The sequence below is a fragment of the Bombyx mandarina genome, chromosome 10 (genome assembly GCF_030267445.1).
Source record: "Bombyx mandarina strain Sakado chromosome 10, ASM3026744v2".
In the NCBI taxonomy this organism is placed as follows: Eukaryota; Metazoa; Arthropoda; class Insecta; order Lepidoptera; family Bombycidae; genus Bombyx; species Bombyx mandarina.
In genome coordinates this window covers 10,287,502-10,311,717 of record NC_143217.1, presented here as the reverse complement: position 1 = coordinate 10,311,717, position 24,216 = coordinate 10,287,502, and the positions used below count along the sequence as shown (strand labels likewise).

Here is a 24,216-nt window from a genome sequence, read left to right as displayed (position 1 = left end):
ACCTAAAGGGCCAAATCAATGAGACAATCGAAAAGGTTGGCGGCGAGAACTCTCTGACACCCCTACCCTAAACAAACTTGGATATCAAATAAGACTTGGAAACTCATAGGTACAGGATAAGAAAGAGCTTAAAAGCCGTGGTTTGACAGATCAAGTAGACCGAGAAAAGTACTTAAGTTTAGTAGAATGATCCAAAGACAGTGTCGGCATGATAAAGACAACTTTGTTGAACGTATTTGCGAAGAAGTGGAGAAGCACGCGTTCAGAGCACAAAACTTGGATCTCTTCGAAAAGTAAAACTGCTGTTAAAACAGTTCAAATCAAGATCATGGCTGATTGAAGACGAAGATGGCATGCCTCTGCAAGACTTACAGGGAGTGACGAGAAGATAGCGTTACGATTGCGAGAATCTCAATAGAAATCTACATGAATACAGATCACCACAAGATTCAACAAATTGGGACGAATTAACGCTGGAATCACCCATCCTTGAATCAGAATCACGGCCGCTATAGACGTGCTCAAACTCAGGAGAGCCCCCGGTCCAGACCGCGTTACCGCGGAAATAATAAAGATTATAGGTCCTGACGCTGTAAAAATCCTACAAAAATTTAGGACATCTGGCGAACTGGAAGTTGGCGTTCGGACTGAACAGTCTTCATATTACCTCTCCATAAAAAGGGATCCACTTCCAAGTGCGATATTTACAGAGCCCTTGCTTTGATATCATCATCATCAGTTACAGTTGGGTCTCAAAATCAACCATGGCAAAACCAAAGTAATGATAGTGGATCGTGCCAAGAGTCTTGAACTAACGGAAACATTGAGCCTTGAAATCGTGACCGACTTCATCTACCTAGGGGCTAACATTAATAACTCAGGGTCATGTGAAAAAGAGACAAGGAGCGTATAGGGATGACCAAAATGCAATGTCTCAAATGCATAAGATATGGAGAGTCCGAAACATCTCGCGGAAAACAAAACTCAGGTTGGTGAATTCGCTGGTTTTCTCCATATTCAGTTACGGAGCGGAAACCTGGACACTGAAAAAGGCTCACAGAGACCACCTTCGAAATGTGGTGCTGGAGGAAATTGCTGGCAGATTCCATGGGCTGTTTTTCGCACCGATGTGTCGATACTAAAGGAGCTTTATCTTAAAACTAGACTCTCCACAACATGCATTCGTAGAGTATTGGAGTTCTTCGGACAAATTGCTCGAAGGAGGGTTACCATCTTGAGCAGCTGTTGTGACGGGCAAGATGGAGAGCAAACGTCCCAGAGGACGCAGTCCCCGAGATGGTCGGATCAAAATTCGGTCTGGATATAAGCTCCACGATGCACTCCACTAAGCCATGGATCGCAGCAGATGGGAACAATCGTACAAGAGAGATTGATGCAGCGAGGGAGTCACGACGTGGTCACAACCCTGAGTAATGAAGAGACCGACGCAAGGAGGAACCATTGAATAAATAGGTTCCGCAATCCTCCGAAAAAGCCTTTGTCATGGCGTTTCAAAAGAGCGCCTATCTCTGTAACCCATTACAGTACTCTTGGGGTAAATCGTTTAAATAGTCTTCATATCAGACATTTGGGAGGCAGCCAAATTAGTACTATCTAAAATGTTAAGATGCCGAGTAAAGCAGTCACGGCTGAACGAAGACTTATATTTTAGAAAGGACAAGTTATATCTCGTATGGAGCACTGCTTCCATTTCTATCTAGGTCAGGGATGCCAATACCAGCTGTTCCCTTGAGGCTTCATACAAACGGGCCGTTGGCACTATCACAATTTACAAAGACTTCATCTCACTGTGTTTGTACCATTGATCCATGGAGACTAGAAGAAAAGATTTACTGGTGATTTTTTTATTGCTTAGGTGGGTGGACGAGGCGCAGGTCACCTGGTGTTAAGTGGTTACTGGAGCCCCATAGACATCCACAACGTAAATGCGCCACCCACTTGAGATATAAGTTCTAGGTCTCAAGTATAGTTACAACGGCTGCCCCATTCAAACCGAAACGCATTTCTGCTTCACGGCAGAAATAGCAGGGTGATGGTACCACCCGCGCGGATTCACAAGAGGTCCTACCACCACTAATTACGCAAATTATGATTTTGCGGGTTTCATTTTTATTACACGATGTTATTCCTTCACCGTGGAAATCAATCGTGACATTTGTCGAGTACATATTTCATTAGAAAAATTGGTACCCGCCTGAGATTCGAACACCGGTGCATCGCTCAACACGAATGCACCGGACGTCTATCCGACATTTCCAGACTGATATTGACTGATATTTCCAGTTTCACCTGGACGAAGTTTGAGATGATCCCTTCATCTTTTCATTGCATACCCTAGCCACCATCATCGCACGCCTTCCACCGGACTAGGGTTAATCATAAATATAGTCTCAGGCTAACAAATATTGAAAGAATTACAGTAGTTTGAAGATTATCTGCCATTGGAAGAATAGTATAGATTAAATATAAAACATTATTTATAGTATTTTATTCATTAGTTCATTAAGGTTAAATAAAGTCAATAATCTTAAACTAAAATGGACGGATTCATTACACATCACAGAAAATTGTCTAGTATTCCTTTGCATTACTGAAAGTACCTAAATACTTTGCTTGACAAGGCAATACATATTTAATTTTGGTGGAAATCGTTGACCAATTTCGGTAACTGTAAACTATTGTACCTCATGACAATCTAATATGAGAAATAATAATTAAAAACCCAAATTTGGTGTATTTCATGTTATAGTATAAAAAGTAATTTCCTTGCTGTCATTTTCCGATGAGGTAACATAAATATAGTAAAAGCTCGTATTTGCGCTATCACTATTCGAGGATTAAAAACCGGCCGACCCAATTCCTATATTCGCGCCTAAATATTTATTTATTCGCGAATCTAATCGGTACATCATTCAGTATCAAACGGAATATCACGACGTCAAAATGGGACTAAAAATACCTTATTCAATTATGCCACTATGTATGTGTTTCTATGTTGTCACCTAGATACATAATATGCCCTACAATCCCATATAATATATGTATGTAATTACCATTCCATATTCACGGTTTCTGTATTCGTGGCTTAATTACGGAATATATACCCTGCAAATAAAGAGCTTTTACTGTACTATCGTATCAAGCAAGCTTTTGACAGCTTAATCTTAATTGTAGAATAAGGTTCTATTTCTCTTTTCAATTCACATTTAACAACATGGAACACCGTACAGGCGTAAACAAGGCACCATTAAATATGTTGGCTTAATTTTTTCTAGAATAATTCATTAGTATTCTTAGATTAAATTACTACCAATAATAGTTTTTGATATGATTTACATAAAGATACTAATTAAAAAATGTACTATAATGTACATTTGTGACAACTTTGGACATTAACATTTTTTACTTGACAACTACTTGCTATTTATTCACATTGATCAGTCAAAAGGAGAGTGCCGGCAATGTATCATATTCATATAACATACTTATTCCACATATTTACTGAAAATTAGTTAAAGAAAGCAGGTAAACAGATATCAATCCAATATGATTCCGTTAAATGGCATATTTTGTCTGCTCCCACTCTGTAAATTAAAAAAAACTGCTTTAAATAACAATTTTTAAAATAAAATGTAAATTGTTGTATAATCTATAGAGCTCTGTGCGTATTTTATCACTACAATTCCAGCATATTCAGCACACAAATCCAGAGCAAAAGGAGTCTCATTTTAAGTGAGGAAATGATATTATAAATGAAAAAATTATAATAATTTTGTAATTCACTAAGGTGTGATATCTTTGGAAAAATCTCGAATGTCCATTCTGGGTGTATTTGGCGAATTTGATTGATTGATTGTTTGATGTCTCCCATACGTCTGATTCCTTGTGGAGTCTACATAACACAGTCTCCATTTACATAGTTCCTGATTATACAAAGTGTTCTGTTTAGTGATTACTGATTTCAGAAATTTATGTAGACTCTTGTTCTCTCTTTTGTTCTGAAGAACATTTCCTACTAGTTGATAGACAAAAATTTTCAGTACAGTAAATACTTGTGCTATTTAATTTTGTTGTTGTACAGCTTTAAACAGAATATATGAATTAATTATTATGAAAGGTTATCAGTATGCTAGTTACTCAATAATGATACTATTTCTTATCCAATCAAGCTGAGAGTATTTATTGTAACTCCTCATTCCATGTTGCTAACCATAAAAAAGGTAAAAGATGGCTTAATAGCAACAGGACAACTGGTGGTAGGACCTCTTGTGTGTCCGCGCGGGTAGGTACCACCACCCTGCCTATTTCCGCCGTGAAGCAGTAATGCGTTTCGGTTTGAAGGGTAGGGCAGCCGTTGAACTATACTGAGATCTTAGAACTTATATCTCAAGATGGGTGACGCATTTACGTTGTAGATGTCTATGGGCTCCAGTAACCATTTACTCCTTAGGTGGGCTGTGAGCTCGTTCAACAATCTAAGCAATAAAAAAAAAAAAAAGGACAGAGACATGGTATATTTTAACTAGAGATAACAATTGCCACCATAGGCAATTCTGTAGCATCTTAATCATGCTAAAAACATTTGGCTCTGCAGCAAAGCCTAGATTTACAGTAAGGTGATGGCTGGCTCTGTAGCAAAGCCTACAGAGTTACAGAACAAATGACTGATTGCTCCATAGCGGAGCCAAGAAGCTCTAAGGGTTAAAACTATTTTATTACTTTTTTGAAGATTTAAGGTTCCATATAAACTTGTAGTTTTTTTCATTGTATCTTCCACTTTTGCAAAATTTGTATAATCTTCATTTATACTTATGACAGAGCAAGATGTTGTTATGATCAAAGTTACTCTGAAGTACTAATAAATGCAAATAATAGTTTGTTGTGATCAATACAGGTTACTCAAATTCTAAAAACAAAATGATGAATGTGTAAAGACTTTCAACCAAGGTATGTTTCTCAGAGGTAGACAGCAACTTAGCAGTACACCTGTATAGTAACCACTCACAAACAGCTACGCTTTATCTGCATAGCAAAGTATTAAATTTATTGCAGTTTCCAAGATCTACAATACCACATTATGTGTTTTAAGCTGTGAATCTGCTTGGTATCATTCCACCATTCAGCCTAATTACACTACAAAGCCGTTATGTGTTCCAGTTTGAAAGGTATAGCAGATATTTTTATAAAATAGTACTTTGAACTCATGTCTCAAAGTATGTAACTGAATTTAAAACGTGTTTTCAATAATTCTGCTACTTAAAAGCAGGAAGTCTCTCTGAATCAATGACAACCAATATTAATAGAGAAGAGTCATGATATGAAAATCCATATGCCTAAATTATTCAATTAATTTTGTGCTGACTTACTATAATGTAATAATTGCATCGGTCGCCGAGACAGCAATCTGAGCACTTCCAGTCTTGATACCAAATGTACGTGCATAAAGGCATGTTTGTTGTCTAGTTTTTGGGCATTCAGTTTTGTTAGAACAGCTTTTAGATATGTAATATTGTTTCTTTGCCCTTGGGACCAATATGGAGTACTACCCCATCTGATTTCGGTCAGACAACATCTTGGTTGTGTTCACAGGGCTTTATCGTGTTCACACACTTTCCATTATTATCTTCTTGATTTTCACAAACATAACACTCGAGGCTTAGCACTGAAAGTAATATTGGAAACATTTAAATTGTAACGAGTATCAACCTGGAGTAGCCAACGCTTGTTGCACTTGTAACGTGTAAAATGTTACATATGATAACTATACACACCTTCTAGAATGAAGTGATGATTATAAAAACGAAAATAGTTGCACTTTTGGTCATTTTGAAGAAAAAACCGTTAATCTGTGCCCTACCCAGACATACCTATCGAACAAATTCCAATCCAATTATTCCAAATAGTAAATTAAATGTGTATTGTGTATATCTATGACTCTGTGAGTAAAGTATTAGAGTATTATCTATGGTAAAGTAATGTTTTTAAAGCATTCTTCAGAGTTTTAAAGAACACGCCCTCCTACATCTCATCCTGCACCCATCACCCTGCCCTGTGTGGCAGGGAGCTTCTGCCTGGGCAGTGGGGTTTGCCCCGAGGCCCGTTCCGTGCCCCCGTAAGGGGGTACGACGACCCTTCAATAAAGAACACCGGACTTTTTGGCGGGAACGCGAGGAGTGAAGTTGTGTGATTTCTTTTATTTTGTCTATTTAGTGTTTCTTCAGGTTTAAATGTGTAATAACGGTGGCTTATAACTGTTTAATATTTGTAAAAGTGCACAAATGTGGGAAATGAAACAAAAGCCGCTGGACATAACTTCTTGGGATCCTCCAAAAATTCCACTGAAAAAATCTCAGTAAATGACCACCATTTTACTGAGATTATAATATGTCATTCCATATCATCTCATTAATTTCATCCCAATTGATTAATGTCTCAAATTTATCATCTTTATTTCATTTCATTTCACTCCATAATATCATCTTGAAATGAAATGAAATAAGGATGATTTTAGACATTAATATATATATAAATGAATTGCTGTTCGTTGGTCTAGCTAAAACTAGAAAACGGCTGAAACGATTTGGTTAATTTTGGTCTTGAAATATTTGTGGAAGTCCAGAGAAGGTTTAAAAGGTAAATAAACATGAAAATGCTCGGAATTAAATTAAAAAAAGTGTATGTGTGCAAGTCACGGTCTGCATGATCACGGTATCCCTACGCCAGGTAAATAGTTTTTTTTTTTTCCTGCCTAATCTGATAGCCTCTCAAGGCTATATCAGCGTCGCCTTAACTAGTAGGTGAGCTAACGGGGCTCAAATCTAATGACGTTGCTAGCACGAACCCTAGCAAGAGCAGTGTTTCGTAGAATCTACCACCGGATGGGAAACGCGACCCACTGAGAAGATCCGGCGAGAAACTCAATCGGAGGGTTAATTTACTCGTCGAGCCCTTCGTCGCAAGCGACGGGTTCGACGAGAACGGTGACCGGTGCTTGAATTACCTAAAGCACCGTTAGTGGATCGGGAGGATCCGAAATGACGTGTTTGGGGCGACGTCGACTGTTTTCCACTTTTCGGGAATGTAGTTACGGCCGCCACGATGAGAGGGTACTCGTGTCGTGCCGCTTATAAGTGGCGCATCGACGCCGACTGTAGATACTTACAGATGGACTCTAAGTCCAGGTCGTCATGGAGGTCGACATTCCTGACGAACCGGGGCTCCGACGATCCTGCAAAAACGGGATTGAATAACTTAGAATGATTTAGGTGAGTGCGGGTCGCGTGAGGGAACACTACACTTACATAGGTCATGACGGGGCTTATGCAATCGGGTAGAGACGTCCTAGTAATCCTAATATGAAGGCGGCACGGTCGCGTACCGTCTTTATATGGGGGTGGAAGTCATCCTTCTGTCGAGGGTGACGCCGAAGTATTTGACCTTCGGCGCCTGTTGGAGTTTGAATATAAATATAATGGCAGGCACACTTGATACATGATACAGATTTCGAATATTATAATTATTTTTTTTAAAAAACAGATGATTATTTCTCTCGTAAGAAAAGTCAGAACTTCTCATCTAAGCACGGTCAAAGAAACATTTAAGTTTTATAAAAATATAAAGATAATAATTTTTTAATGGTGTAACAGTGTTCAAACTATCTGCAATATATTAATGAAGCAGTGTGTTTTTAAATAGCCCCTCATCACCTACAGAACCCAATCCCCTCAAATTTAACCGTCCAACAGCGCCCATGGTATGGTTGGTCGTACATCATGATTGGGCGAATGGCGGGACGGAGGTGACGCGCCTAGTCGGGAGAGGGATGCTCAACATGGTGTTCGGAGGGCGACCCCTTTTGAAGAGCACCGCTGTGCTTTTCGTGGGGTTGATGTCGATGTTGTCACTTCAAAAATATTCGAAATTTTATTTAGATTCGGAGGGTGGGAAAATAGTTCCCTGTGCCCGATTAAGGATTAAGAATGGATTAAACTCTATGATTAAAAAACTATAATTTTTCCTTTTTGACATTGAAAGAAAGTAGCTATGACACGGCATTTGACATCCAACTAGACGAAAATTTGAAAAACGGGAAGTTAGATTAGAAATTGTTTTACAACAATTTCAACATAATATTTAGGGTATCTACTGAAGGCCCATGTTCAATAATGCAAAAATAAATGAACTTATTTTAGAACGATGGAGGGAGTTTTATGGAAATGGACAAATTATTGGAACGGTAATTGTTAGTTTTAGTTTAACTATGTAGTAATTAATTATTTCAGGATGGCAGACAAGATGGTTTGTGTTAGAGAATGGTATACTTTCTTATTATAAATCACAAGATGAAGTAGTTCAGGGATGTAAAGGATCAGTGAAAGTATCTGTTTGTCAAATAAATGGTAAGACAAATGTTCCGTTATTTTTTCATGTATCACGACAAAATAATCAAAACAACATACAGTACGACCGACGTAACTTGGCGAGTCTGAATATAGCCGCAGGTCAACTTTCGCGCATGTACACTCGAAAAAAAAAGTGTTATTAGCATTAATTTTTTAAATCAAAATACGAATTAAAAATTCCATATACAGGGACCAAGTACAAATAAAATGAATATCAAAACACTATGAGAGAGAAAGCTATAAAATAACGTAATAAATTAAAGAGAGGTAATAAAAGAATAATAAATTAAGACAGAAAGCGGTAAAATAACGTAATTAATTAATTCGAAAGTAAGCCCGAACACTGCCTTCAGTTGCGATCCGCTGTACTGAGCGTTGCGATACACCAGATCGTTAGCAACTCTAAATAAAACTGTCAACATCTTTTACGCTTTCTTCTTTTCTTTTTAAAAAAATCAAAAATTATGTTTGTCGGCCGTCGATTTAAAACACTATTATGCTTTGGTGGCATCTTTGTTAACGAATAGTATAAATGCCAAGGGACACTCAATACTAAAACAAATTTAAACACAAACAATCTTAAAACTAAACAAAAAACTGAGCACTAAACAAAAACAGTATAATAATAACAAATCAATGAAAACTTTTGTAGCCGCCCGTACTCAAGACAGAGATAGCGACACGAACACGACACTAATGCTAGCGTGTGAGTGAGACAAATTACCGCATACCGAGAATTACCGAATTTATACGATGTCAAGAAAAGGGATGTCCAATATGCGTGTTTGAGGATGTTGTTTAATCGATTTTTTTTAAAATTGATTAAAATTTATATAAAAATATATATTTATATTCCATTTTATAGGAGGTTTAAAATATTCACGAACAGTCCCTATTGTAGTAGTTGTTGATAAATAACTGATATTCAACTAAATCATGTCTTTCAACCAAGAAAATAAAGTGTTATTAGTTTTTTTTTTATTAAAGATGAAGTCTCATTTACTAACGACAACATTCAATATGTTTGTAAATCTATTTCATTCATTATCTCATATAAACAAAAATCAATAAATTCCAAACCGATAAAAATCGATTGCGATATTTGATTGAATAAAGGGACGATTGTGTTTACATAGAGTCAATCCCTAGCCTAGACCTCCGCCCCGCGCACGTTGCTCATACCACCATTTGGTTCCTAAAAACGTTTGTGCGCAGCCTTCTGCGCGAAGTTCGGACTCGCCAAGTTACGTCGGTCGTATTGTAACTACATACAGACTTCATGCTATATTTTTTTTATTTAGACACTTACTGAAAACAACATCCCAATTGTTGATCTAGATATCAATCCTGATAGATTGATAACTAGATCAACAATATAATGGGATCAATAAAAAAACACTCATACATTATTATTAAATTTATAGATTACTTTCTTTTGTATGCTTTGTTTCTGTTTAATAGCTCATGATAGACATTTCAGGATTGCTTAGAATGGATAAAAGTAGCTTTAAATAAAAATTTCAGTTAATACTATTGACAACACAAGATTGGATCTAGTGATACCGGGTCAACAGCATATGTACTTAAGGGCACCTTCTCCTCAGATAGACAAAAATGGCTTGTGGCATTAGGAAGTGCCAAGGCATGTGTTGATGCACAAGATATAAAGGTATTTAACAACTCGCCTTTCTTACTTAAAATAATATTACTGGATAATATACTATTATAGTTACTACTAGAACAGTATTAAAATGTATACATGTAGATATGTTTTATATAATATTAATTTCAGGTATAATCTAGAGGATACAAATACTTGAGTCATAAAAAATCTGAATTGCGTTTGTATTGTATCTCATGATGCAGCAAGTTCATGCTGTGAAAAGTGCGGCAAATGCAGATACCGGTCCTGAATTACAGGTAAAAAATACCTTAATCATTAGATTGACATAAAAGTGTAATATTAAATTTAAGATTTTATAGAAAATCCAACTAAAAAATAGAAAATTTTAATAAGTTTTAATTACAAATAGTGTAAGAAAAAATGATTTTTATTTTAAAAAAAGCGTGGGGTGCATGGTATCAATAGTTGTAAATATTTATGAACAGATATGAGTAGATGGGTTATTTGATAATATCCTGAAAACCAACCCATGCTTTTTATACAATAAAATCATTTTCCTTACACTATTTTAATTCAAATTTATTAATTTTTTTTTTACATTTTAGTTGTTCTCAAAATTTTCAATACTTTTTTTCAATTTTCAGAATTGCATCTGAATCAGTATGAACTTATTGAGCAATAGGTGATTGGTGCTGCTCTTATTTCCCTTCTTGGTCTTAACGCAGACACTCCCGGGTCTCAGGAAGAAAAAAAATCGCTAATCCTGATGATCCTACTTAGGATAATGGATCAAACTGTTTAAAATATTGAATTGTCATCAGTCCGTAATAATATGCCAAATTTCGAGTTAATCCGACATTTTGAAAAGGGTCAAAATCATGTTCATGTTCAGAAAGATTCCCGTTACATACTAACATATGTATGAAGCTAATAAAAGCTTATTAAAAAAGTATGCTTAGGTTTAGTAATGGACTTTTAATAGGAAAAAATACACTTCATATGAGATTATTTGTATAATAATTATGAAGCAAAAGTATTAATTTTTATAAAACAAATATCACTCTAATTTCAGACTATTAATGATGCAACAAGTTTACTCACAGCAACATGTGATACATTCATCAGAACGCTGGAAGATATAATGAAGCTTGCACCTCCAGGAGCTCCACCGACCACTCCATATGAAATGCCCATACCCAATTTAATAATCACAAAAAACAACTCTTCAAATAAATGCCTAGACAATCACTAAGTAGAACTTTATCACAAGAGAATAGATGAATATTTTAGGTAGGCTGTAAACAAAAAAAAAAACTATTATGCCAATAGTAATTGTCTTACGAATTGTTGAAATTTTTAGGACGAGTTAGTGTAACCATTATTAGTTTGGTGTGTAAACGTAATCTGCTGACATGTATGGTTACTGTGGCCTGTAGGGAACGTCTTATTCATAGGCATTTATTATGAAAAGTTCCCATTCATGTGCTTACAATTTACCGTTGTAACAGCTACAAAATGTGCGTGTTGAAAATGTACACCCTATTTGAATTCAATGAAATTTATCTATCATACTATATTATTATATCCTTTTGTGAATAATATCTGTGCACTAGTAGTCATTCATAAGTTTTCTTTTTCACTTTTTTAGGATATAAATTTAAGGTATGTTCCTTTATTATAACTTGAAGGTTGGACATCAGCAGTACAACACATATTATTACATTGATGATGAGATGATTCCAATAAATCAATCCAATAAAATAATATCTTATTTTATACTGGCGACCCGCCCTCGCTTCGCTTCGGAAACATTAAAACACATGAAACCAAAAAAAAAATAAAAAATAAAAAAGTAGCCTATGTTCATCAGGGACAATGTCGGCTTCTAATGGAAAAAGATTTTTCAAATCGGTCCAGTAGTTTCGGAGACTATTCGAAACAAACAAACAACAAATCTTTTCTCTTTATAATATTAGTATAGATTTAAATTTACAACTGTTCAAAATTAGTAGTTTTTAAATCACATTTTTTAATTATCTACCATTCATTACTGGTGTTTGATAGTTTCAAGTGTTTAAATTTAAAGAGAATCAAATAATTCAGTAATTTCAAAATAAAAATCATCTTCCATGCATTGATGCATTGACCCCTCCTTTATTTGTGGGTCATATTTACAAATAATTTTAAATTACATCTATTCAACAAAGAATTACATAATTATTTAACTAAATAACAAACTATGGTTACATTAGTGGAAGCGTTAGAAAGAAAGCATTAGAGAATATGTCATCAGATTAATAACATATGTGAATTTTGTGTATTAAATTAAGATACCCCAAATCATTACTACATACATTGTTCAGGAAAATCAAAACAACGTCCTCAGGCCTCATGTCGTTGATCTTACTGTTAGTAACCCTAACTAATATGTATACGGGTCCGATATTCGGCCGGAAATCTGAGATATTTGGGGTCTGCATGTTATGTTTTATCTGTATATGTTACGCCAATGAAAAAGGTGACTAATCGTTTTAGGATGATGATTGTGCGACGTTTAACTTTTAATTGTAGTTCTTTTATGCACCCACTTTTTGCGACTACCGCCGCTTCTGAGCATAAAAGCAGTAAAATAACTTGTATGACAAAATAAATTCAGAGGTCTTTTGAGCAATGCTTACACCTTTTCAAATAAACCCAAAATTAGAATTAAACAACAAAAAAAACTTTTTTGTTCAATTGACAACACCATTGCCATATATAATAATGTCAATTTTAATTCTGTTCCGGAATACTTTGTCCAGATTCTCTTAGTACTTCGGTTTTTGTTGGTTGTTACTGTTACCATTTGTTGGAAAATCTTTCGTCAAACCGTGTAGCCCGATGGTCCCTTGAAATTGGTTGATGACGGTAGTTCGATCCACATGACCTTCTTGAAAGATTGGATTTAGTTATTTTAACAAATGAATATTACAATAATTGATGGGTACTGAATGTTAATTTAATGTGTAAGTTGTTTAAATTAGACTTAGATATATTTAGGGAGCTCTAAACATGCACTTCTACCTTTCTGTTCTTAATAAAAGCGATGTGCTAAGTCTTTTTTTTTTTTTTTATTATTGCCCTTGTAGTCAGACGAGCATACGGCCCACCTGATGGTGAGTGGTTACCGTCGCCCATGGACTTCAGCAATGCAAGGGGCAGAGCCAAGCCGCTGCCTACCGTAGCTTACAGTTTCTTTTTTTTTCTTTGGATTACCTTTCAAATAGTCTATCATGTGCCTTGGTTACATAATAATGTTTTAATGGCAGATCGTATGTCATCCATAACATCTACTTTTTACCCTCAAAGACCTTTCACAGTAACGTTACAGTAAAATAAACTGTAAATTTTGATTCCGACAGCCATCGCGTTCACCATGCCAGCACGTATGTGATGCATAGTTTTCAGAAACGGGAATACAGAATGCATTGCGAAACCTAGAAGTTCACGATTGCAGTTAAGTAATAAATTAAAATAGGTAGATCAAATTCGAATGTTTCCAATCAGCATAGCAGTCTTACATTGTAACAACTATCTAGGTACCATCCACAAGTATAATCAGCTGATTAAATTAAACTTCGATCTATTTCTTTTTAGATTGTACTGTATAGAGAAGGTGCACGAGCTCTGCTAGAGTTGTAGATTTCTGCTTTAAGAGTGTAGACCTACTATAAACTGTTATTTCCACAACTATTCTCACTTACTGTCTGACTGACGTTTTTTGCTGCCCTGAAGGTGTTTGTAGATCCTTACCACTAACGCGCTTATCGATGACAGTTTAAAGACTTCGAATTTATTTTTAAGTTGTATTTCTCTCATACAGATACTTTAAAATCTCAGTCGAAAAATTGTGGCGGACTAGGTACCGCTTTTGTTCCTATATGAGTAGTGTAATGTAAATAATTATGTTTTTAATATTTGGCAACAATAAAAAAATCTCAAATTTTACAAAATTATTTCTGTGATAGTCAAATGTGTAACAGAATCTTTTTACAGTTCGTATTTGTTAAAATTCATTTCAAAAACTTATTCTTTCTTAAAATAATAGTATTTTCCTAGTTTATGATTATGTAATATATAAATATATTAATATTAAATTTTTATTTTATTTTATTTCTTTTACATAAGTTTCACCAAATCGGCTGCCCAAACCTTAAAATTGTATTTTCTTGAGTGTCAAGCTCCATACCCATTTTCTTTCTCATGTAAAAAATAGTACAATCTCGATTGGTACAAAGCACTTCTTCATGTAAACTACCTTGGCATCTTTGACATTCTGTCCATAATCTGGAAAATTTTGTTGAAGTTGCCGTAATTTGAATACTTCTGTAATGTATAACTGGCCTTCTTTTTTCATGCAGTGATCACATAACGCTTTTTTGTTTCACTAGGCATGACAGTTTTACAACCTAGACATTTTTCTTTCTTTTTAGTGAAAGCAGCAAGTGCCCCAACTTTGGAAGTGACCATAGCTTTGGTTCTGGTATGTTCACCCTTAAGAAGCAGAGATTCTGCTTTCTCACCTAGAATTGGTTCAAATATCCTTAAAGGGGTTTCGATAACTGATTTTCCAAGTAGTAATTAAAATCAATAGGAACGCTATTTTCTAATACATAAATAGGATCTTCGGCTTTCATATAAGCAGGTGTATTTTTGTTGCACAGCATAACACATACGGAACCCTGTCTCCTAATTTCGGTGCAGTTCCCTCATCACGCTTTTTCATTTTCTTAGCAAGTTCTACATGGGCCTGTTTAGCAGCATAATCATTTTTTGTGAGTTCTTTAGTAATAACAAGTTGTGATATATCAATTCGATTGCATAATAAATCAGCTATAATTTGTTTAGCGTAATTAATAGCTCCATCTGGGTCTCTGTCTATGAGCAACTTCTGTAAACAGGTGCTCATTACATTAGAAACAAGAGGACAATTGTCTCTTCGAACAGTTTCAATACCCTTGCAATCCATTTTGTCATATTTATCTGGTCTAGTAAAATAAAGGCCAGCATATCGTTTCTTATTAATGAGTAAGTATGGGTAGTATACTTTCTCAAATTCTAATTTTATAGGTTTTACAAACTTTGCTGTAACAAATTCAGCTGCTTCTTTTCCTAATTCCATACTCTCTTCAAGAGTTTTCACTCCAAACTTAACCATTACAGAATCAGTATCTCCATATATAACAACAGCATCTTCTTTATATCCATTAGCTTTAGTGTATTTCTTTTCTACTTCTGACTTAGTGAATTCAATCATAGTTCTGCCATAAGCAGTGACACTACCAGATATTTCTAAGCATGGTAATTTTCCTACTTGAGCACCTGTAAATCCATAAACAGAGTTTGCACTTATTTTCAAAGCCAGTTGTCTACCATCCAGAACTGACCTTTTAAATGGGTCTTTTCTTCCTTCAAGTCTGCCTTAGCTTTTTTTCTTGCTGCGAGTAGTGATTCTAGAATTTCTGGTAGTAGGCCCTTTCTGATGTGATTTTTTACAAACATGTTTTTGAAGGTGTTATAGTAACATCATTGTCAGCAACATTAAATTGGTTTTGAGCATTAGGGGGAACTAAAGTTGTATAACATAAATTATGTGCCATCATGATGCTCGGGTACAAAGATGCAAAATCTAAGGTTGAAATAGGGTCGGCATAGTATCCTCTTTTGGGTTCAATAACTGTGGCTCCTTCATACTGATCATCAGAACCTTGGCTATGGTATACTGGCATTAAATATCCAGCTTCTTTTGCTTTGCGTAGTAGCTGACTGACAACTTTTATTTGTTGCCCTCTTGTTAGTAAACAAAGTAAAGGAACACCAGTAACTCTAGCCATTTCCATGTGATTAATGATACACATTAATTTGTTTAAAAGTTTTAGTGGGAGGTAAGCATCTTTAAGACAGTACATTGCCAATCTCCTTCTGGTTTGTTCACTTTCATTTTGTAAATCTGTGATTATACTGTGATGCACATCTTCTTTCTGCTCTTGAAGGAAATGGTAACTGACAGCATTCAGAGTATATGACCTTAATTTGTAATCACGAACTAATACCAACAATAAATCAAAAGGAACTCGTCCTTCAAAATTAATGGTTTTATTTTCTCTTCGACCCATCTGTTTCGATTGCAAGACTGTATCTTTTATAACAGATCTTACATTTTTTATTCGTCCCAGAAAATCAAATTTTTGCACATTTAAATGTTTAGCACGATTTATAAGATATGGCCAGTCGAAATTGCTAATATTATATCCAGTAATGATATCAGGATCTAATTCGCGAAAAAATCAGACCACTTAGATAACATTTCAGACTCTGATTGAAAACTAAGTACTTGTGAACCTACAATAGGAGCACATGTATTCAATGTAAATACGTTTCTTAAATATGGTTCTGTTTCACCTTGTCTTATGACCATGGATGCAATTTGAATTACAGGGTCATGTTTAGCTTCTGGGAAAATACCTTTTCTACCAGCACATTCAATATCAAAACTTAATATTCGGAATGGTGCCACTTTTGACCACTCTCCTTCTGGTGGATGAAATATGAAAGCATTCCATGCCACATCCACTTCAATCTGACATCTAGATTCAGGCTTCACTTTTGAATCTATTGTTCTTAAAAACCACTTCCCAACAGGTAGTTCAATCCAACTGCATCCAACAATTGAAGTATCAACCATGAAACGTATATCAAATCAATGTTTGTTTCATAAAATTGAGGATCCATCAATCCAAAAGATAGAGGTTGCCTTTCGATCAGTCTTTTGGCAGCAGCAATTAATTTTGGCAGTGCTACTGAAACTCTTGCAAATGTAATATTGGAATCACCTTTGTAATACATAATTGATTTGGCCTGTACTAAACGCAGTTCAAGGACACATTCTTTAATATTATCTTTATTCCCTCTTAAATCTTCTAATATTGCTTTGTTAAGATTTGTTTTCATTTCGTTACAAGAAGATTCTGTAAAATTTACTGGTACAGTGACATAAAAATATGGTGTAAAACCATGTACATGACAGCAAACAGAGTTTCCCTCTGAAGTTATCCCGTACATCCTCATTATAGGTACGGGAGCCAATTGGGAGCCAGGCATGCCATTCATTGGTGAGCCATAATAATGATCAATGTCGAGTTGTTGAAATATTAATGTTTCTCGGTTTGGAGTCAGTATAGGCGGTGGAGGACGAGACCATTTCATATTCGAAGATTGATTTTCAGGTCCTTCACCTTCAAATATTTCTTGGCTGTCAATATCACCAGTGTCCATACAAGCCAGTTGTTCTTCGAAACTAAATGGAGTATCGTTTTCATCGTCATCGTCGCCAGATTTAAACCTCTTTGGAGGAGGACCTTTAGTTTTATTCCTGTCCATTTTGTCTGTGTACAATATTGTTCTAATTTAGCTTGCTTTTACGTCCTCGTAATTAACCTAGATTAACTACCTTATTGTGTACTGAGATTAACGGGAGATAAATTTAATCTTTCACTTACTTGACATGGAGGTTCTATACCTTTAAATAATATGTAAGCACTACTTTTTAAAATTTAACGTAATTAAGTCAAGATTTTCAATCAATCAAGTAAGATTTAACGCGGGATTTTTTCAATTTAAGAACTGTCAAATATCAGTTCAGTGGTAGTTCTATTTTTTCAACTGGAAAGGCAAAAATATTATACCATACTGCCTAATCTATACTAATATCTAAATCTACAGTGGTTTTTACGGATGTTCCGTTATAACTACTAAACCATGCATCCGATTGACTTGAAACTTGGTATCCATGTAGAAAATATTTGTCTGTTATAGTTTTTTATAAAGGCTGCACATAACTTTTAGGACTCTTGCAAAAAGACCACTAAAAAGAAGTAAAAAAACCTCCATTTTACTAATATTATATTTCATCCCATATCATTTCATCTCATTTCATTTCAATTCATTTCATGCATATTGATTAATGTTCCAAATTAATCAACTTCGTTTCATTTCACTTCATATTATCTTTTCTGATCTGATTTTGTACCTGATCTACGCACTAAAGATAGACATTTATTATTTTTAGAATCTCTATTGAAACTGTTTAATATCCCAGGTCTGTAAAATATAGTTGAGACTCAGTTTATGTAGGCGGCGACATTAACGTGGGTGATTTGTATACGCTCTAGTAAACACCTTAATACTAGATGGCTCTTTGGGCCCTCTACGACAGAATGAATAACATAGACTGAAATATCTTTATAATTTATTATTTGTATTCGCAAATGCGGCGCAAGTTTGAGTTGCAGAAGCCTACCCGTGTTTTAAAATTTCAGTATATTATTCATTATGTTTATAAAAACGTATGTTTATTATAATGGGTACTAATCACTTCTGTTCGTGCTCGTTCGACCATTATCACTGAAAAAGAAAATCATTTAGAACATAGTGAAGATAATGGTAGGTCCTAAACATTAAGCTATAATAATATATGTAACAGAATACAATTAAATGAAAAGTATTATTTTCTACTAATTAAATGCTTGGAAGTAGTTACCGAAAAAAAAACACGACGAAGCGAATTAACCCATAAACACAGCCCACTGAGTTTCTCGCCGGATCTTCTCAGTGGATCGCGTTTCCGATCCGGTGGTAGATTCTGTGAAGCACTGCTCTTGCTAGGGTCACCACTCACTCCGGTTTGAGCCCCGTGAGCTCACCTACTAGTTAAGGTTACGCTGAAATAGCCTCTCAAGGCTATCAGATTAGGTAGGAAAAAACAAAAAAACTTAGAACGTTCTCAGAGAAGCACATGTGGTCAATAGACAGCTAAGGTGAGAGTATACTTACCTTTATGAAACGCTGGTGTTTAATGGTCATGCGATTCGAGCAACAGCTTCAAAACACGACCGCGATGCTTCATCCATCCAAAAAACTCGCGATCCACTTTACTGTTCATAATATAGCAGACTAATCAAGTGTCCCTTGCGGTTTACAGCTGCGGTCGGCCACCGAATTTGGAATTTGGAATTTGGATTGCTTCTATAAACTAAAATTAAATTAAGAATATCACGTTATTGCCATGGATGGCATTGGATACGTTAATCATATTTCCCCGTAATTGTGGTTGTGTTATATAAATAAATTTCATAGGCGGTTAATAAATTGTAACTCTGTTTTCTAATTAAATTTATAGACAATTTCGATGAACCGATGAATCAATTGTTCTGAATGAGTAAAGAAATAGCTAAAAATAAATGCTTAGTACAGAAGCAGAGCACTGAAATGTGTTTTTCACAAAATTATTTTCATCTTAGCTGCACCTAAAAGTCTAAATACTAGACACATTTAAAAAAAGAAATTGCAAGGTATCCGTATGAAAACAAAATAACGGATGTATCATAGGCAGGGACGTCATAAACTAGGATGGGGCCATTGGGCACACAAGAATTTGAGGCCCTTTTGAAAAGTAAAAAAAGCGAATTATAATAACATTTTTTTACTGAGTTTGAGACCATTTATTATAGGTAATCAAATACAGTATGATATAATATTTCATTAATGATATTAGAATGATCCTGGTTTTTTGGTTACGATTTCAATAACGGTTTCTTTCGGGATTTCTGTTGAGCAAAATCTTCTATTATAGTCATACTATATGCCTTGTAAATACCTTCTGATTACTGATTTGTGAAAAAGTGTAATGTGCCCGAAAAAAAGGTTTTGAGAATAAACGTGTGAGAGAAATTGTCGGTCTTTCGGGGCCACCTGAGAATGGGGGCCCTGGGTACGGGCCCCGTGTGCCCTTATGGTAAAGGCGGTATAGATCATAGGTACACGATTAAAAATTTTTAGTGGAAATGGATGGGTCATTTAATAAAAAGCAAAACAGTAAAATGGGTTTTTTTTTTTATTGCCTTTGTAGGCAGACGAGCATACGGTCCACCTGATGGTGAGTGGTTACCGTCGCCCATGGACTAAATTAGTAACTGAGTGGTACTCTCCAGAGGGGAAAGATTAAAAGGACGACCGTTCCAAAGGTGGGTAGAGGACATAAAGGCTCTATGTGGAAGAGGAAATGCCACGATCGGGACTTAGGGCAGGATTTGGGGGAGGCCTATGCGAAAGCAAAACAATCTTAGCCGTTGTGAAATGCAAAGAAAAAAAAGAGAAATTAAATTAATAGTATGTACCTAAATAAGGTTGTTAATAAAGGCTTCTTTATCTTTATCTTTATCTTTATTATGACTATCCCGCTTACGTCCTGGAAATGGCGGACGAAGGAGGAGGTAGGTACACTTTGGCCAAAGTTTGATTACTATTGACCAATAAAGATAAATTTTCTGTTAGTTACAGTATGAAAATATGAATCAGATCCTGTAAAAATGTAGGTTTTTAGTACACTGTACAAAAAAACAACAGAGTGCACTTGTCTTTTGCACACGCTTTGCTATCTAGATTTTGTTCCATTTATGTTTATGGTTTCCTTTAACCCGACGTTTTCCAGGACCAGTGTGCTTAGTGTGAGCATTTTGACGTTCTCGATAGCGTAAAAGTTAGTAGTTTAAGGAGTTGGAACGCTTTCCTACGTTTGCCGCTAGGGGCGCTGTTCCAACTGCATAGGTACGAGTTAACTTTTACACTATCGAGAACGTTAAAAAAACTCGCAATAAGCACACATATGTCCTGCTGATTTGTGCAACGTCGTTGACTGACATTCCTTGCTATGAGTTCAAGCGGAATGGTCCAATAGTATATGGTACATATCTGTGACATTGTGTTGATGCAATATCCAAATGAACAAATTAATGTGATAAAAAAAAAACATTCCTCACCACAATATCAGATGACTTTCATGCACAGTTTAATCTAAAGCATTGAATGGCAATTACATGGTTATTTTATTTATATTACAAAATAATTAATAACATAAATGGTTTTGTTTAAAAGCCATATGTCAAGATGAGCGGCGGCGTTCAATTTGTGATATCTATGAGTTTCTGTGAGTGTTTAACGTGAAGTGAACCATTAGCTTGTCTGTAAATCTATGTAATGAAATATGTTAAAGTTTGAAGGACTAATTACTAAAGGAAAACGTGGTTCCGAGAACCCACGATATCGAGTGGCGACGACGACACCCAGACCGGCAGCCGGTCGCGTTCACTCAACGAGTTTCCATTATCGTTTGTTCGCACCATTAATACTTTAGACGTGACAAATAGGTTAGCACGCCTCTTTGCACTTGACCTTATTCCTAAAGTTGTAATTTGTGTTTTAATCTTCATTCTTTTTTTTATGTCAACTACTACCTTAAGATTGAGTTAAAGAAAAAAAACTGCAACAATGCAATTGAATTTCAAAATTCTATTAGAAGCTCAATAAATATTAGGGAAGCACAGAATCTATATTATTAAATTAAAAAAAATCGTTTATTGCTTGTTAAAAACTTTTCCTTAAAAATATTAATGAACATAAAATTCTGAAATACAACGGCAAGAAGAGGCAAAGGGGTCGTTCAGTTAATGTTGTCGAAACGAAATAAATACGATCATTATGTCAAATGTCGTGGGAAAGAACGCCGTTAAACTTAGAGATTGAACAATAAAATAGTATCAAATCAAGCAAAACACATAAACGCTTCATTTTACTCGTGTTTTAGTACGGATCTTAAGATTTACGATTTAGTAGGTCGAGGACAGTTTAAAAAAATACAGCTCGTGGAAAGCTTTCATACGTGCTATTTAACTATAGATAACGTTAATGTACACCAGTGTCCTAGACTACAATAAAAAAATTATTTATACAAGCAAAATCTTTAAAACCTACAAAAACAAAATAGTTTTACTTGTGTAATCTAAAGCTTTAATAACTTTTGAATACGACGTTGTAATTTTGGGAAGTATACTTTTACTTGGCTTTCCATAGCCTTTGATTGCTATAATTGAGTTTGCAGTCTGGTCTAACAAAGTTTTCCTAATATCCTATATGTGCAAATTCAACGATTTCTAATCGAGGTAATTGAATTTTATACTACGTAATGATGAACATAATTCTATAATTAACAGGACCTTCAATGTTTTTAATTACAAGTTTATAGTGCTAATGGCCTAGAAGGCTTTTATTCGTGCGTTTGAAGGGTAAGAGAGATTTTTTATAATTTAATTGAGGTTTCAATCTCATGTCTCACGGTACACGATAAGATTCACATTATTATGCCTACGGGCTTTAGTGAAGAATTAATTCATTCGATCCGTGTGTCGCTATAATAGCCCCTTAGGCTATCAACGATTATGTAGGGAAAAACATAATAATCTACGGTCTTAAATATACAATGTAATATACATGTATATGACAAATGAACAGAAATACAATGCAACATGTAGCTATGAAGCAATTTAATTAATCAAGCTCTGACATTTCAGAAGCAATGTGCGGTTTGAATATACGAGTAGGTACAATAAGTCACACGTCCATCTTGCGAATTATCATTGTGATGTATCAAATACGGACCGGTATTGGTCACAACATGAGCATATTTTTTTCTTATAAGCATTTAATATTTGCATGACCATATAAATAGCATTACTTTACAGCAGTTATGACTTGTTGTAATTATCGTTACCTACTTGAAAAGTTTCGATTATAAATAATTGATAGTCATTAAATCTAATAAAGCTCACATGAGTCAAATGAGTCAAATTCTGTTCTTGTCTATTGGGTGTTCTTCAAATAGTATCGAAATAGATATAATACTAGGTATTAAAAACCCTGAATAGCTTAAGAAAGAATACTAAGAATATAAATTTAAATTACTATAATCGCGTGGAATTGTGAACAGACAATATAAAGGAAATGAAATCAAATGCCAAACGGATTCCTAGTAAGTTAAACTCGTAGTGAGGCTAATATAATATAAGTTAAATATATTATTATACTAAGGTTAATCATTCCTAGTAAGGCACACAAGATTTTAGTATCGTAGTTTTTCCTTTTTTTTTCTTCTAAATTTCATCTGCCAATGAGCTTACGATATTCCTGATGGTAACTAGCGGAGCTCAACGTGAAATAGCCGAACACATTAAGACATTAGTTCTAATATACGATTCTTTGGGTAGTTAGCACAATATGAAAATGTCACCTACGCATAACACTTTAGTCGTTCGTGACCAAGAAAACTAAAAATTATTCATCCACAGTGCGTTTTCAGAGATCATTTTTGCCACGTACCATCCGGCTTTGGAATGAGCTCCCCTCCACGGTGCTTCCCGATCGCTATGACATGTCCTTCTTCAAACGAGGCTTGTGAATAGTATTAAGCGGTAGGCAGCGGCTTGGCTCTGGCCCTGGCATTGCTGACGTCCATGAGCGACGGTAACCACTTACCATCAGTTGGGCCGTATGCTCATCTGCCTACTCGGGCAATAAAAATATAATTCGAAACCTTTCAGAAAAATGAAATTTATAATTTGTTTTTAATTAAGATCACTAGACAAAATGTTAGAAAACGCACGATGTAATGTTTTTTTTTATCAAGGACTAATTGTTAGATGCTGACTTTATTGTGTAAAGTTAGAATACGTATGTTTACAGATTAATGGGAATAAGTTTGTCTCAGTTAATTAGCTAGTGGCAAAACTTCATCAATGAATCAATTTAAATCAATTTGAAACTTATTTAGCTAAGTGAGTTAGAGACTACTTAAAAAATCATTAGAAACAATTTAGAGCAGTTAGTTATTATTATATGTATTAGATTAAAATGTTATAGTACTATAATATTATTATTGGTAACTATACTATTAATTTTATGACCAGGTACTTTTTACTTTGCCTTAGCATACATTTGGTTACAAAAAAATAATTCTAAAGAAGTATTTTGTTTATAAAAAATCAGAAAAATTCTAAATTTTTTATGCATGAATCCTTGGCCTTGATCATGCAGTATATAACAACACTATCATGTTTGAGATCATCAAACAGAAATGGACAGAAACGCAACGTAAATCACTCATCCCCACGACATTGGTTCACCGTATCGATAATTGAATAAACTCGTTCATTATTACGGAGCTATAAAACCGGGAGCACAACAACCACGATTGTGCCGTTTTACGAGACACGCCAGCTGCATACTCGCCTATCTTTATGA

At 35.1% G+C, this 24,216-nt stretch overlaps 3 protein-coding genes across 3 annotated transcripts; 1 reads left to right on the top strand and 2 right to left on the bottom strand.

Moving 5' to 3' along the window:
- Positions 1-5,363: 5,363 nt before the first annotated feature.
- Positions 5,364-5,842, bottom strand: LOC149502225 (UPAR/Ly6 domain-containing protein cold-like). The gene is given in 4 exon segments (XM_089730497.1): positions 5,364-5,473; positions 5,476-5,541; positions 5,544-5,591; positions 5,594-5,842. Coding segments are annotated over 4 exon segments (336 nt in total). The 5' UTR covers positions 5,706-5,842.
- A 2,224-nt stretch (positions 5,843-8,066) lies between these two features.
- LOC114243248 (pleckstrin homology domain-containing family A member 3) lies at positions 8,067-11,471 on the top strand. The gene is given in 8 exon segments (XM_089730382.1): positions 8,067-8,257; positions 8,304-8,420; positions 9,948-10,022; positions 10,025-10,106; positions 10,227-10,273; positions 10,276-10,343; positions 11,120-11,279; positions 11,282-11,471. Coding segments are annotated over 8 exon segments (636 nt in total). The 5' UTR covers positions 8,067-8,217; the 3' UTR covers positions 11,329-11,471.
- A 2,704-nt stretch (positions 11,472-14,175) lies between these two features.
- Positions 14,176-17,697, bottom strand: PolD1 (DNA polymerase delta 1, catalytic subunit). The gene is given in 10 exon segments (XM_089730381.1): positions 14,176-14,386; positions 14,389-14,464; positions 14,467-14,636; positions 14,639-14,743; positions 14,746-15,489; positions 15,492-15,596; positions 15,599-16,366; positions 16,369-16,788; positions 16,791-17,471; positions 17,586-17,697. Coding segments are annotated over 10 exon segments (3,246 nt in total). The 5' UTR covers positions 17,593-17,697; the 3' UTR covers positions 14,176-14,216.
- Positions 17,698-24,216: the final 6,519 nt, after the last annotated feature.